Raw genomic sequence first — 16,618 nt, 5'->3', positions numbered from 1 at the left:
TTTTGCAGTCTGTACCGGTGTCATGAGACCACATTTGTGACCTTCCGAATCACACAGTGTCTCTACTGTGTGGATCGGCTGTTACTTTCTCTAATCCATCATTTCCAACTTTAAAGAATTTGCAATTTTTTCTTGTACATTTTGCACAAATGTACTCCATTAACCCCGTCGTATTTTTTGTAGTTATTTTGTCTTTTTTTTTTTTTGCAGTTAAAGAATAATGTGCAGCATGTTAAAGAATTATGAGACTTTTAACTCTAAAAAGGTGCCAAAGAAGCGAAAGAGCAAAAGAAGATTTTTTGAATTTGCGCAAAATTTACATAATGCGCCATTTTGATGAATTTGGCATGATATCACCTGGCACGAAAAGAAAGGGAAAGTAACTTAACAAAATCCTCAAATGAAGACTTGGGGCTATAGATTTAGATTTTATCAATCCAACAACTTTTTCAAGGACATCTCAGCCAGCCGGAATACTGCTCTGTACTGATGAGGAGCAAAAAGCCAGAAACTCTGTTGTCTATGGTTCCGTTTAATATCCCTGGTGGATTTAAAGGGTGACTAACTAGAGATGGCACTAAATGTTCTTTCTTTAGAAGGCTAATTTGCATAGTTTTCCCAGGAACCATTATTGTAAGGCTTGCCAAACATCGGCTTGATCTCTGCAATTAAACCTGTACCTTCCAAAAGTAAACTTTACCAACAAGTTAAGTCCTGAACAAGCGATTGTAGAATTTCTTTCCACAGATGTCGACATCACACATCGAATGTGACCACCCAATGATTGACCATAATAAACAGCATGATTTTTTTTTAAATGCTAGAAAGCAACACAAAAAATAAGCCTAGGCCATTATATCCAGTTGTATGTCAATGTATTATTAATTATTGTTATAAGTTATCTTCCAATGGTCAAGGTCATGTATGTCATGTTCTGAAGGACAATAGTGGAAAACTCCTACTAGCTGTCACATGCTTACCTGCTTCATTAATGACATACAATAGAGACTTCCCACTGGAGTCCTCATGGTACTGGAACCGGACCACACAGTCATTCTCATCCTTATAAGTGCAGTTTACTGCATTCTTCCCATTGTCAACTGGAGGCGAAAAAGGAAAAGAAATAAACACCCCACAACATGTGTCTGCAAATAAATGGAGTTTCTGATTTGGCTTCTTATACTAAGTCACGTGGCAAGGCTCTTTAAAGGGCTGATATCAACTTTTAGGATTGCTACCTCAAGTAATTGGCACTAGAGTTCCTGACCTCTTCCCCTTTGAAGGGGCTATTTGCATATTTAAATTCCCAGAACAGCATTGCATGGCCTATAAGTCTACCTATGCCACCTTGGTGCTCTCTACAAGAAAACCCTTATTAGAGGCCTCTCACCCAGATCTCCTGCTTTGCACTGATGAGGGGCAAAGACCCCAAAGCAAGTATTTAAAAATGGGGTTTCTGGTTTGGCTTCTTATCCTAAGTTATGTGGCAAAGCCCCTTTAAAGGGTCGATATTGACATTTTGTATTGCTACGTCCAATACTTCCAATATGTGGCACTAACGTTCCTATCTCTTCCTCTCTGAATGAGCCTATTTTCATATTTAAATTCCCAGAGGAATATTACATGGCCTATAAGTCTCCCGGCTCCAACTTAGTGCTGTCCATAAGGAGAAACTTTACCTGTTAGACCCCCTTTCAGAGGCTTCTCATCCAGCCAAATCTGATCTCCTGCTTTGCACTGATAAGGGGAAAATCCCCTAATACCCATTTCTGCAAATTAAGTTTTTGGTTTGCCTTCTTATCCTACGTAATGTGGCAAGGCTTGTTAAAAGGTCAATATTGACGTTTAGGATTGCTACATCCAATCGGTGGCGCTAGAGTTCCTGTCCTCTTCCTCTTTGAAGAGGCTATTTGCTAAAAGAAAGACATTTTGAGCTGGATATCTAATTTAGGATTAAACCCTTCCTCAGTAGTTCACAGACCTATTAAGCTAGAAACCCATCATAACATCAGTTATACATCCGACAGGTGGTGTCACTGACTAACTGTAGCTGAGCCCTACTTAACAGGGGTCTCCAAGATTAGAAAATTGGGTCAGCTTTTGACACTGCAGTCTTGTCTATAGGTAGTGCCAGATCAGCTTCAATCAAGCAATTGGGTCTAAGCTGCAATACCGGATACAGACCATGGACAAGGGTGGCGCAGTTTCTGTAAATATAAATCAACCATACTTTCTAATGCCACCTTTTTAGAATATAACCCTTAGGTGGCACACCTCTGACTTATACTATGATGAGCCTTGTACTTAGGATTGTTTTTTGTAGACTGGTCACATTGCTGGATAGATTAAAGGGAACCTGACAGCTGATTCATGCTGCCAATGTCAAGCAGCATGAATGAGCTGTCAGGTTCCATTTAAAGCTATATCTTTTTCTCATTTTAGTGGAGATTTCAACATTTCTTCTGAATTCTGAAAGGAAGCATTACTTACCAAGTTCTGCCACAGATACAATCTCATCACGGCAAATTCTCTTGCACATAGATTCATCCTCAAACCAGGGACCACGCTCAAACTTTTTGCATTCCACACAACCCCTGAATTACAATGGTAGATATCATTGACATATACTAAAAATACTAAAAAAGACATCACTTAAAATAAAAATTGTCTGTGCTAACTTCACTGTACATTAATGGTAACATTCAGTTAGCCCTCACCATATACACAGAACATTGTGTAGCTTCTCATAGAAATTAGTGCAAAGTGTGAAAGATACTTAATAAAGTTCTGTGTTTGTGCAGCCGCCACTAGAGGGAGCACAAGAAATTACTGCATACTCCTTTACATATACATTATGCAGTAAGCTCCATAACTCTTCCTAAGGCTATGTGCCCACGATGCAGAAATGCTGCGGATTTTTCCTGAGCGTTTCTGAATCTCCCTGGCAGAAAAAACGCATGCGGATTGAACATGCGGATTGTACATGCGGATTGTACATGCGTTTTTCTGGCAGGTAGAAGAATTTGTGAAGCGTTTTTAACCCCTTAACGACCTTGGGATTTTCCGTTTTTGCATTTTCGTTTTTTGCTCCCCTTGTTCCCAGAGCCATAGCGGTTTTATTTTTTGGGCAATATGGCAGTGTGAGGGCTTATTTTTTGCGGAACGAGTTGTACTTTTAAACACCATTACTAGTTTTACTATATCATGTACTGGAAAACGGGAGAAAAATTCTAAATGCGGTGAAATTGCAAAAAAAAATGCAATTCCACAGTTGTTTTTTTTTTTTTTTTCTTTTCAGGTTCACTGGATGCTAAAACTGACCTGCCATCATTGTTCTCCAGGCCATTTCGAGTTTGTAGACACCAAAAATGTATAGGTTCTTTTTTATTTAAGTGGTGAAAAAAATTCCAAGATTTGCTTAAAAAAAAAAAAAAAAAAAAAGCGCCATTTTTCAAGACCTGTAGCGACTCCATTTTTCGGGATCTGGGGCCGGGTGAGGGCTTATTTTTTGCGCACTGGGCTGAAGTTTTTATTGATACCATTTTGGGGTAGATACGATGTTTTGATCGCCCGTTATTGCATTTTATTGGAATGTTGTGGCGACCCAAAAAAAGTAATTCTGGCGTTTGGAATTTTTTTCTCATTACGCCATTTACCGATCGGATTACTTCTTTTTTTACATTGATAGATCGGGCGATTCTGAACGCGGAGATACCAAATATGTGTATGTGGGTTTATTTTTTATTATTTTATTTTGAATGGGGCAAAAGGGGGGTGATTTAAACTTTGATATTTTTTTTTATATTTTTTTTAAATACTTTTAAAAACATTTTTTTTTACACGTTTTGCTTGCTTCTATAGTCTTCATAGGAGACTAGAAGCAGCAACTGTCTGATCGCCTCTGCTACATAGAGATGATCAGCAGATCACCTCTATGCAGCAGAAATGGTCCTGTGCTATGAGCGCCGACCACTAGGTGGCGCTCATAGCGATCTTTACATAACAACCACTGGGGTCTGCTGCAGACCCAGGGTTGTCATGCCCACCCATCAGTGACCCGCGATCACGTGACGGGGTCACCGATGGAGGGGTAAGTGACGCGCTTCCGGCACGGCGCTGTTAAATGCTGCTCTCAGAGATTGACAGCGGCATTTAACTGGTTAACAGCCGCGGGTGGATCACGATTCCACCCGCGGCTGTTGCGGGCACATGTCAGCTGTAAGAATCAGCTGACATGTGCCTGGTTCAGTGCGGGCTCAACGCCCCAGGCCAGTAAGGGGTTAACATGCAATTTCGCATGCGGGTTGTCAAGTGCTTTTCCAAGCAATTTTAGCATCACTTGGAAAAGTGCCTGACAACTTGGTCACACTATATAAATGCATACAATCGGCATGGATTTATGTTGTGTGACCAAGTTACGATGCAGCAAATGCAGCATCAATAGTAAAAAAAAGAATAAAAATGTAAAAAAATCAAAAAAACATTATACTCACCTTCAGATGGCTCCCAGTCTCCTCAGCGATGCGTCCGGTGTCTTCTGCGGCTCGCGGTGCTCTAAAAAGCGGTCGCATGACCTGTCACATGACTAAATGACGTCATGGAAGATCCTTTTACACCACCATGAGCAGCCGAAGAGCCAGCAGCGCCGCCGGGAGCAGACAGGGGGCCATCAGAAGGTAAGTATATGTTTTTTTAAAATTTTATTTCTTTTTTAACTACAAGTACTATTGTACCCAGGTCTGGAGGAGAGTCTCCTCTTCTCCAGACCCGGGTATCATCCGCGCATTGAATCGCATAATATCCGCATGTGTACGTGTAGTCATTCGGATGTTATGCAGTCAATGCAAGTCAATGGCGGCGATTTTGCCACGTTTCAGCCAAATTAATGGTTGTGCTGTGGATTTTTACCACAATGATAATAAACATGTGCACAGAACATGCGGATTATCATTGGGAAACATGGCAGACAACTTAACCAGCGTTTTTAATGCGTTTTCGCAATGGAAATGGTGCCGCAGAAACGCATTAAATCCGCATCATGGGCAAGCAGCCTAATGGTGAGTTTTATATTACAATTTTGTGGATATAAATGGAATTTAGAGCTCTGTACCATTGTTTTAATTTTATTTCATAAATCAATAGTACAGGTGAAAATAAGCAACATTGTAATATATCTTATCAGAGAAATCTGCTCCTTTCCCTCCTGCATTTATCTTTAATTTTCAAAATTCTCATTTCACAGGTAAAATCAGTATTCAATGAAGACAGACTTTCCCATTCCTGAGGTAAGAGTTGCAACTGTCATCTCCTAACATTCTATGTAGAGAGTAGGATGAGGGAGGGGCTAGTGGAATGTGATCAGTAGAAACTGTCATCTCCTAACATTCTATGTAGAGGGGAGGAAGAGGGAGGGGCTAGCGGAATGTTATCAGTAGCAACTGTCATCTCTTATCTCTGTAATGGGAAAGTCTGTCTTCACTGAATACAGATTTTATCATAGAATTTCGTCATTATCAGCTGCCATCTCCTATCTCAGTAATGGGAAAGTCTGTCTTCACTGAATACAGATTTTACCCCTGAATTGAAAATTTTGAAAATAAAAGACCAGTCCTAGCAGAGAAAGAAGCAGATTTCTCTGAAAAGATATATTATAAAGCTGCTTATTTTCACATGCACTATTGATTTATGACATAATTAAACAATGGTTACCCTTTAAATCACTATAAACATTTTTATTTTATTTTCTTCTGAGTTCAGAGGTGGACATTCCCTTTAAGGAACCATGGTGGTTAATATGAATAATGAGTAAGAGCTGGCAATACTCTTTTTCCCTACAGGCACTTATATGTGATTCTTATCTGTAGGCCAGTGAAGAAATATAACACTGATAAGCAGTAGGAAGATGCTATAGGGAGTAGTTATGTAAACTGCATACCAAGAAGGTACATGAGATAAAACTCACTTCTTAAAGGTACAGGCATCTGGACAAGTTGGACATTTTTCACAGGTGTCTCCATATGAACCAGGTTGGGTGCAGTCGCACTTCCCGCAGACACATTGCCCCCTTCCGCTACATAGGAGCCCACTGCTGGACATACACATGTCTGTGCGGGTGGTGCAGTTACAGTAATCCCCGGTCCAGTCGGATTCACAAATACAATCCCCGCAGTTACACTGTCCATGTCCTGGAAGGTAGAAAACAAGAATTTTGGGCAGTCAGATATAGGAGGAGAATGAACACTATAAAGTTACTTTCAGAAGTTTCAGAGTGAGATTTGTTTGGCTTAAACTCCTGGTCTATACATTATCTGCCAAGAAATTACTTAAATACCAAGACCATTTGACGCGCCCCCTGGGACATATTCCTTTTTGAGGGGAATACCCGGCACCGGATCAGATGGGGGGGTTGTAGTCTCCGAGCGGCTGTGACCCGGCCCCGTGCCCAGGGCGTCAAGCTCAGTGTTATGTGGCAGTCCTACAGATGTTATTAAGAGTTCTTTTGTGTCGACTACGCCACCCGTTGTGATGCGGTCACTGTGGCCGCCGCTGCAGCAGGGTCCGCTGAGGCTGATGGTGGGTGCGCAGCTTGGTGGGATAACCCCCAACGGGAGGGGTATAGCCTCAGAGGGGACAGGCGCAGAGGATGGGGGTTGTGGTGGTGTAGTGCAGACGGCAGTGAAGACAGAGTCGGGTTGTGCAGTTAAGGGTGTTTACTTACTGCAGATGTTGTACTGGTCACTCCAGCTGCTAGTGACCACCCGAGCCGTGCTGCGTCCACCAGGTCCTGGATCCAGCCAACCCCCAAACAAGTCCGGAGCGTGGCCCTGAGCTCTCTTTCTGTCCCGTTCTCTGGCCGTCCCCACCAGTAATCCACCTAGGTCCAGCTCCCTCGGGCCTTCTGTTGGGACACCCTTGGCCCTGGGTTCCCTGACCCTTCATGTGGTGTGCCTTCGGGGTGGATGTGATGGGTGACCGTGGCAGATGCTGCCCACGGCCTCCGGTCTCTGGCTAGGGTGTGTTTTCTGCCCCCACCAGCTTGGGTTCCGGTACCCTGTGCCGACTCCTCACCCGGTGCTTTAATTTGGGTTCTTGGGTCCTCTCTGTTCTCCCCTCTGGGTACTCCTTCTCTGCTCCTCTCTCACTCAGGGTCTCTCTCTTGCTGCAGGCTGACTTCCTCTCTGCTTGCTGTCTGCTCCTCTGCAGCTGTCTTGTTGTTTGCTCCTCTGCAGCTGTTTTGTTCTCTGCATCTGACTTGTTCTCTGCATCTGACCCTGATCTTAGTTGGTGCCCACCTTATATACACCCTCTATGTGTGAGCTCAGGTGACCAGCACCCAATGAGCTCCTATCTTTACCCAGGCTGCTCCCCCTATCTGCCCCTACACTACATGGGATGTACCACCCCCCTCCCACTCCAGCCAGGAACAGACTCGGTCGTACCTGCACATTTCTAAGTGGGAGTACCGTCGGCCTGTTCCCCGGAAATGGGATGTGTGTAGTGCATGCAGCCTACCGAGCTCCGTTCCACTCTCCATCCTTGCCCGGGAGTGGAATATCACACCTCTGGGTTGAGGTGCAATACTCCTGTAGCAGCCGAATCCTCAGGGTGCTACATTCCCCCCTGGTAAATCACAGCACGTCCTCGGGCTGCAAGACATAAAACACCAAACATACATTTTTTTTTATAAAACATAAACATATAAAACATCATATAAAACTTTTCATATAAACATTCTCGTAGTCGTTTCTTGTTTCAGGTTCCTCCTCCGGACACTGTGCAACGTGTGTCCGGGAAAAGTGCGACAGTTTCTCTAGAAAAATGGTTTTCCTATAAAACCGGTAGGGGGCGCTTTAGGACGCGCAACTATTTACAGGGGAAGTTGGCCGCTCTCAGTCCTCGGCCAGGTATTGGGGAGGAATGACCGCTCTCAGTCCTCGGTCAGTGGGATTTAGGGGTTAAACGGGTAACAGTTCACACATGCTGGTCCCAACGGGGACTATATTAGCAGCAACAGTTTCAATTTTACGGTTTCAGTTTCAATTCACTGTGCCCCGACGGGCAACTATATACAGCTCCTGCTTCGCTGTCCTTAGCGACGGCGTCCTCCTGCTCTTGCTTTTTGGTTACCTTTGGCTCTAGTTTCAGACCCGTCCGGGTCCTCTTGCTCCTCCTCCCCGCACTGCAACTCCTCCTCCGTCAGGCGGTGCACGTGGAGGGCATAAGGTCCTTTGGCACACTTGTGCCGGGTGAAGGTGACCTCGTCCCCGATGTAAAGGTCACGACCTCTGTGCCCCTCCGGCAGATGGGATTCCACGTCTCTGCGCGTGACAAAGACGTCGCCGAGGGTGTTGTTGTCTCTGATGAAGCCCCACCCGTGCTGCTGGTTAAACTTGATTACAGTCCCGGTGGTACGGGGACTGTGCGCTGCACGGGGGTCCCTCCTGGTCCGGCTCTTTTGCTCGGCGCTCCTTATTTGGGCCTGTTGTTCCCGGACCCGCCTCTCTCTCCGCTCCCTCGCGAACTCTTCGAGCTGCTGTCGGCAACACTCAGCGCGCTCTGCTGCAGCTGCCCTAGTTTCCTGAGTGAACCCCATTAGATCTTCTCCGGTGGGGTCCCACTCAAACTGTGCTTCCGCTAGCGGGGGCGAGATCCGTGCCACGGGCTTCGGAGCCGGAATCAGGGGTTCATCCAGGGGTCTTAGTTTCTGCTGCCGTTCCAGCTCATGGTATCCTTCGGGCCAGATGAAGGGCCGCCCGTCCGGCCATGTGAGCTGGCTAAACAAGTCCTCCCCCAGGTGTAGCACCCTTGGTTTTACGGGCGCGGGCGCGGTGGTGGTGGCGCCCGGGTTGCCCAGGCCTTGCGGCCAGGCCTGGGGCACCTGGAAGGTGAAGGGCACCGTTAGGACGGCGGCACCCTGGGCTACCTGGCCTTGCGGCCAGGCCGGAGGCTCCGCGGAGGTAGGGGGCGCTGTTGGTGATGCGGCGCCCGGGGGTACTAGGCCTTGCGACCAGGCTGGTGGTATTTCCTGCTTTGTCACGCTCCGGGTCGAGGCGCGTGACGTCACAGGGGTCGCTGCGGCGGCTTCCGGTCGGGGCCTAGTCCATAGCGGTGACATGGCGGCTACGGGCACAGCAGGGGGACTTTCGGGCTCTGCGACGGGGAGCTGGGGCAGGTGGGCGGTTTCTCGGCTTGGGGTATAGGCGTCCCCTTTACCTGCCTCCATGCGTTCGGCTCCCTTCTCGGCGCCGTCTCCGGCCTTGGGTCCTCCCGCGCCATCCTCAGAGGCGGTCTGCTTCCTCTTCCAGGGTAGCGTGCTCCGTTGACTGGTCTCAGCTTGCTGGGTCATCTCCCGGCTCCACTCCGCCAGTATCTCGCGCTGTACCCGGGCCATCCTCCGTGCGAGGCCCTCCAGGGCAGTCTGTGCACACTCCCGGTCTCGGGGGAGCTGTGCAAGGACCTCCACTAGGCCTAGTGGGGTCGTGGTGTCTAGCAGGCTCCTGACCAACGGGTCAGTGCTGCTCTGCTCTTCTTCCAGCAGGCTCCTGGCCAGCGGGCCGGTGCTGCTCTGCTTTCTCTCCATATCCGGGTAAACTTCTCCGCTACTCCTCGTTAGACTTCTTGCCTCCGGGTGCGCTCGCTCCAGACTGCTCCAGGCGGCACCCATCTTCGTTCTTTTCTTTCGTCTCCTCCCACTTCGAGGGCGGTCCCGGGGCAACTCGGTGACTGTCAGCTCCAGGGGTAGTTCTTTCACGCTGACAGACACCTCCAGCATCACAGTCTCTGTTGGTGGGGGCGGTTTCCACTTTTGGCGCCATTTTCTGTCCTGGCCCACGATGGGAGGTGGCCTCTTGCCCTCCTTTGGCACGCCCATAATGGCGTCCGCTGCTCTTCCAAGGCGGGAAATCTGCGGTTTTGGCGGGAAGCGTCGCCCAGTGGCGGGAAACTCTGCAGATGGCGGGAACAAGCTGGAAATGGCGGACAATCGGCGGGAAACGACCTGTGATGGGGTCCGATGGCGTGGACCCTCCGGAACCGGCGGGAGACTTCTTTCTGAGGTAAACTTGCACTTTTCTTCAGGCACGCAGTACCCGGGTGTTGCGGGCACGTAATCCTGCCGACTACGCCAAAGTTGACGCGCCCCCTGGGACATATTCCTTTTTGAGGGGAATACCCGGCACCGGATCAGATGGGGGGGTTGTAGTCTCCGAGCGGCTGTGACCCGGCCCCGTGCCCAGGGCGTCAAGCTCAGTGTTATGTGGCAGTCCTACAGATGTTATTAAGAGTTCTTTTGTGTCGACTACGCCACCCGTTGTGATGCGGTCACTGTGGCCGCCGCTGCAGCAGGGTCCGCTGAGGCTGATGGTGGGTGCGCAGCTTGGTGGGATAACCCCCAACGGGAGGGGTATAGCCTCAGAGGGGACAGGCGCAGAGGATGGGGGTTGTGGTGGTGTAGTGCAGACGGCAGTGAAGACAGAGTCGGGTTGTGCAGTTAAGGGTGTTTACTTACTGCAGATGTTGTACTGGTCACTCCAGCTGCTAGTGACCACCCGAGCCGTGCTGCGTCCACCAGGTCCTGGATCCAGCCAACCCCCAAACAAGTCCGGAGCGTGGCCCTGAGCTCTCTTTCTGTCCCGTTCTCTGGCCGTCCCCACCAGTAATCCACCTAGGTCCAGCTCCCTCGGGCCTTCTGTTGGGACACCCTTGGCCCTGGGTTCCCTGACCCTTCATGTGGTGTGCCTTCGGGGTGGATGTGATGGGTGACCGTGGCAGATGCTGCCCACGGCCTCCGGTCTCTGGCTAGGGTGTGTTTTCTGCCCCCACCAGCTTGGGTTCCGGTACCCTGTGCCGACTCCTCACCCGGTGCTTTAATTTGGGTTCTTGGGTCCTCTCTGTTCTCCCCTCTGGGTACTCCTTCTCTGCTCCTCTCTCACTCAGGGTCTCTCTCTTGCTGCAGGCTGACTTCCTCTCTGCTTGCTGTCTGCTCCTCTGCAGCTGTCTTGTTGTTTGCTCCTCTGCAGCTGTCTTGTTCTCTGCATCTGACTTGTTCTCTGCATCTGACCCTGATCTTAGTTGGTGCCCACCTTATATACACCCTCTATGTGTGAGCTCAGGTGACCAGCACCCAATGAGCTCCTATCTTTACCCAGGCTGCTCCCCCTATCTGCCCCTACACTACATGGGATGTACCACCCCCCTCCCACTCCAGCCAGGAACAGACTCGGTCGTACCTGCACATTTCTAAGTGGGAGTACCGTCGGCCTGTTCCCCGGAAATGGGATGTGTGTAGTGCATGCAGCCTACCGAGCTCCGTTCCACTCTCCATCCTTGCCCGGGAGTGGAATATCACACCTCTGGGTTGAGGTGCAATACTCCTGTAGCAGCCGAATCCTCAGGGTGCTACACATTCACACTGCATCTTCTTCTGACGGTTAAAAACGTCCGTTTTTCCAGCAAAAGACTCTCCAGTAATCTCTCATTTTCTCTGGAGTTTTGTAAACCCGAAGGATCTTTTGTTAGCGTTTTTTGATAATTTCCTAAGCAAACTTTTTATAAATGTTTTTCAGAGATTTTACTGGGGGTTTCTGGACTTAAACAAAAAAAAATTCACTAAAATATGAAAAAAAAACCACTAGCCTTTTTTGAAATGAAAACGTTGACAAAACACTCAAAAAGCCCCCGCGTCTTTTTAGTTTTCCTATTGACTTGTATTGCAAACTAGTGAGCATCTTCTTAGAAGAAATTGTTTGAAGAATAGACATGTTACTTTTTTTAAAGAGAATCTGTCAGCAATGGGTAGAGGCTGTGACACTGATTTCAGTGATGTGTCACTTATTAGGCTGTGTGCTGTTGTTTCAATGCAATCAGTGCTTTATCAGCAGGAGCTTATCACTGCCGGACTAGCTGCCCGTGTGCCTCCTGGTACAACCACGCCACTACACCTGATTAGCAGCTTTTAGTCAAAGATGTACATTGAAAGTGGGTTAGAGGTGTGGGCAGGGGCAGCTTCCTGAGCTTTGCTTCATCTACAGCAGAGAAAACTCTAATTGTATCACAACTGCTGCACCCAGTAAACTAAGTGATACATCGCTGGATTCAGGTTCTCTTACCCTACATGATGCTGTCTTTTGGAAGCAAGAACATATGAACAGCAAGTCATTTTCTCTTACAGATTGATAGGACAATTCTTTTGATTATTTTGTAATTGATTTTTTTACTTTTACTTTTAAGCAGACTCACAGAAAAAACAGCGGAAAAAGTCGAAGTATGAACATGTGCTAACACGTGTAAGACTATGGCAAATTTTAGGTCTCCCCCTACATAAACATAGGATTTTCTTTGGAGAGAGAGGGAGAAGATGCGTTTGCCTCTTCTGCTGAGGATATTTGCTGTCCGGCCTAACATGAAATTCTGCCCGGTGTACAATATAAATTGGGATCACAGAAGCCATAGCAGTGTACATATTTGATCACTTTGGTTTAACAATGTAAAAATAGTAATAACTATCTATATACAGGGGCACAGAGATATTTGGCCGGGTCACAATCCTTGTACTGTGAAAATTGGTCGGATGACAGATCCAAATAGAATTTTGGCAATGGAAGCAAATATAATGTTTATAGAAGAGCAATATCACAACTTCAGTGGTTTAGCCTTCCCTATTATCCCACACAGTCTGCCTACTACATCCTGTTTTAAAACCAAAAATTACTCCCTTGTCTCTTACAATTATATTATTCAATTTAAGACCTATATCTCCCCCCATATCTCCTCCTATTACTCCATATAACCTCCCTATATCTCCTCCTATTACTCCATATAACCTCCCTATATCTCCTCCTATTACTCCATATAACCTCCCTATATCTCCTCTTATTACTCCATATAACCTCCCTATATCTCCTTCTATTACTCCATATAACCCCCCTATATCTCCTCCTATTACTCCATATAACCTCCCTATATCTCCTCCTATTACTCCATATAACCTCCCTATATCTCCTCCTATTACTCCATATAACCTCCCTATATCTCCTTCTATTACTCCATATAACCCCCCTATATCTCCTCCTATTACTCCATATAACCTCCCCTATATCTCCTCCTATTACTCCATATAACCTCCCTATATCTCCTATTACTCCATATAACCTCCCTATATCTCCTCCTATTACTCCATATAATCCCCCTATATCTCCTCCTATTACTCCATATAATCCCCCTATATCTCCTCCTATTACTCCATATAACCTCCCTATATCTCCTCCTATTACTCCATATAACCTCCCTATATCTCTTCCTATTACTCCATATAACCTCCCCTATATCTCCTCCTATTACTGCATATAACCTCCCTATATCTCCTCCTATTACTCCATATAATCTCCTATATCTCCTCCTATTACTCCATATAACCTCCCTATATCTCCTCCTATTACTCCATATAACCTCCCTATATCTCCTCCTATTACTCCATATAATCTCCCTATATCTCCTCCTATTACTCCATATAACTTCCCTATATCTCCTCCTATTACTCCATATAACCTCCCTATATCTCCTCCTATTACTCCATATAACCTTCCCTATATCTCCTTCTATTACTCCATATAACCTCCCTATATCTCCTATTACTCCAAATAACATCCCTATATCTCCTATTACTCAATATAACCTTCCTATATTTCCTCCTATTACTTCATATAACCTCCCTATATCTCCTCCTATTACTCCATATAACCTCCCTATATCTCCTCCTATTACTCCATATAACCTTCCCTATATCTCCTTCTATTACTCCATATAACCTCCCTATATCTCCTATTACTCCAAATAACATCCCTATATCTCCTATTACTCAATATAACCTTCCTATATTTCCAACTATTACTTCATATAACCTCCTATATCTCCTCCTATTACTCCATATAACCTCCTATATCTCCTCCTATTACTCCATATAACCTCCCCTATATCTCCTCCTATTACTCCATATAACCTCCCCTATATCTCCTCCTATAACTCCATATAACCTCCCTATATCTCCTCCTATTACTCCATATAACCTCCCCTATATCTCCTCCTATTACTCCATATAACCTCCCCTATATCTCCTCCTATAACTTCATATAACCTCCCTATATCTCCTCCTATTACTCCATATAACCTCTCTATATCTCCTCCTATTACTCAATATAACCTCCCAATATCTCCTCCTATTACTCCATATAACCTCCCCTATATCTCCTCCTATAACTTCATATAACCTCCCTATATCTCCTCCTATTACTCCATATAACCTCTCTATATCTCCTCCTATTACTCAATATAACCTCCCAATATCTCCTCCTATTACTCCATATAACCTCCCCTATATCTCCTCCTATAACTTCATATAACCTCCCTATATCTCCTCCTATTATTCCATATAACCTCCCTATATCTCCTCCTATTACTCAATATAACCTCCCAATATCTCCTCCTATTACTCCATATAACCTCCCCTATATCTCCTCCTATTACTCAATATAACTCCCAATATCTCCTCCTATTACTCCATATAACCTCCCTATATCTCCTCCTATTACTCCATATAGCCTCCCAATATCTCCTCCTATTACTCCATATAACCTCCCCTATATCTCCTCCTATTACTTCATATAACCTCTCCTATATTTCCTCCTATTACTCCATATAACCTCCCTATATCTCCTCCTATTACTCCATATATCCTCCCTATATCTCCTCCTATTACTTCATATAACCTCTCCTATATTTCCTCCTATTACTTCATATAACCTCCCTATATCTCCTCCTATTACTCCATATAACCTCCCAATATCTCCTCCTATTACTCCATATAACCTCCCCTATATCTCCTCCTATTACTTCATATAAACCTCCTATATTTCTTCATACCCCATATCTCCTCCTATTACTCCATATAACCTCCCTATATCTCCTCCTATTACTCCATATAACCTCCCTATATCTCCTCCTATTACTCCATATAACCTCCCTATATCTCCTCCTATTACTCCATATAACCTCCCTATATCTCCTCCTATTACTCCATATAACCTCCCTATATCTCCTCCTATTACTCCATATAACCTCCCTATATCTCCTCCTATTACTCCATATAACCTCCCTATATCTCCTCCTATTACTCCATATAACCTCCCTATATCTCCTCCTATTACTCCATATAACCTCCCTATATCTCCTCCTATTACTCCATATAACCTCCCCTATATCTCCTCCTATTACTCCATATAACCTCCCTATATCTCCTCCTATTACTCCATATAACCTCCCTATATCTCCTCCTATTACTCCATATAACTCCCTATATCTCCTCCTATTACTCCATATAACCTCCCTATATCTCCTCCTATTACTCCATATAACCTCCCTATATCTCCTCCTATTACTCCATATAACCTCCCTATATCTCCTCCTATTACTCCATATAACCTCCCTATATCTCCTCCTATTACTCCATATAACCTCCCTATACCCATATCTCTCTCCTATTACTCCATATAACCTCCCTATATCTCCTCCTATTACTCCATATAACCTCCCTATATCTCCTCCTATTACTCCATATAACCTCCCTATATCTCCTCCTATTACTCCATATAACCTCCCTATATCTCCTCCTATTACTCCATATAACCTCCCTATATCTCCTCCTATTACTCCATATAACCTCCCTATATCTCCTCCTATTACTCCATATAACCTCCCTATATCTCCTCCTATTACTCCATATAACCTCCCTATATCTCCTCCTATTACTCCATATAACCTCCCCTATATCTCCTCCTATTACTCCATATAACCTCCCTATATCTCCTCCTATTACTCCATATAACCTCCCCTATATCTCCTCCTATTACTCCATATAACCTCCCTATATCTCCTCCTATTACTCCATATAACCTCCCTATATCTCCTCCTATTACTCCATATAACCTCCACTATATCTCCTCCTATTACTCCATATAACCTCCCCTATATCTCCTCCTATTACTCCATATAACCTCCCTATATCTCCTCCTATTACTCCATATAACCTCCCTATATCTCCTCCTATTACTCCATATAACCTCCCTATATCTCCTCCTATTACTCCATATAACCTCCCTATATCTCCTCCTATTACTGCATATAACCTCCCTATATCTCCTCCTATTACTCCATATAACCTCCCTATATCTCCTCCTATTACTCCATATAACCTCCACTATATCTCCTCCTATTACTCCATATAACCTCCACTATATCTCCTCCCTATTACTCCATATAACCTCCCCTATATCTCCTCCTATTACTCCATATAACCTCCCTATATCTCCTCCTATTACTCCATATAACCTCCCTATATCTCCTCCTATTACTCCATATAACCTCCCTATATCTCCTCCTATTACTGCATATAACCTCCCTATATCTCCTCCTATTACTCCATATAACCTCCCTATATCTCCTCCTATTACTCCATATAACCTCCCTATATCTCCTCCTATTACTCCATATAACCTCCCTATATCTCCTCCTATTACTCCATATAATCCCCTATATCTCCTCCTATTAATCCATATAACCTCCCTAT

General features: G+C 45.3%; 1 protein-coding gene across 1 annotated transcript in view; it reads right to left on the bottom strand.

Annotated features, from left to right (window-relative positions):
• The window catches only part of ITGB3 (integrin subunit beta 3), a 112,529-nt gene that overhangs the window by 22,017 nt on the left and 73,894 nt on the right, over window positions 1–16,618 (bottom strand). The window contains exons 11-13 of the mRNA XM_073683139.1: window positions 5,963–6,185; window positions 2,491–2,594; window positions 981–1,100 (exon numbers count right to left, since the gene is read on the bottom strand). Of these exons, the coding sequence (XP_073539240.1) occupies window positions 981–1,100; window positions 2,491–2,594; window positions 5,963–6,185 (447 nt within the window). The remainder of the gene's footprint in view (window positions 1–980; window positions 1,101–2,490; window positions 2,595–5,962; window positions 6,186–16,618) is intronic.

The sequence above is a fragment of the Phyllobates terribilis genome, unplaced genomic scaffold (assembly GCF_046119375.1).
Source record: "Phyllobates terribilis strain yellow unplaced genomic scaffold, ASM4611937v1 Scaffold_5__5_contigs__length_657084704, whole genome shotgun sequence".
Classification (NCBI taxonomy): domain Eukaryota; kingdom Metazoa; phylum Chordata; class Amphibia; order Anura; family Dendrobatidae; genus Phyllobates; species Phyllobates terribilis.
The sequence above is the reverse complement of the archived record's forward strand: the minus strand, read 5'-3'. Positions and strand labels throughout refer to the sequence as shown.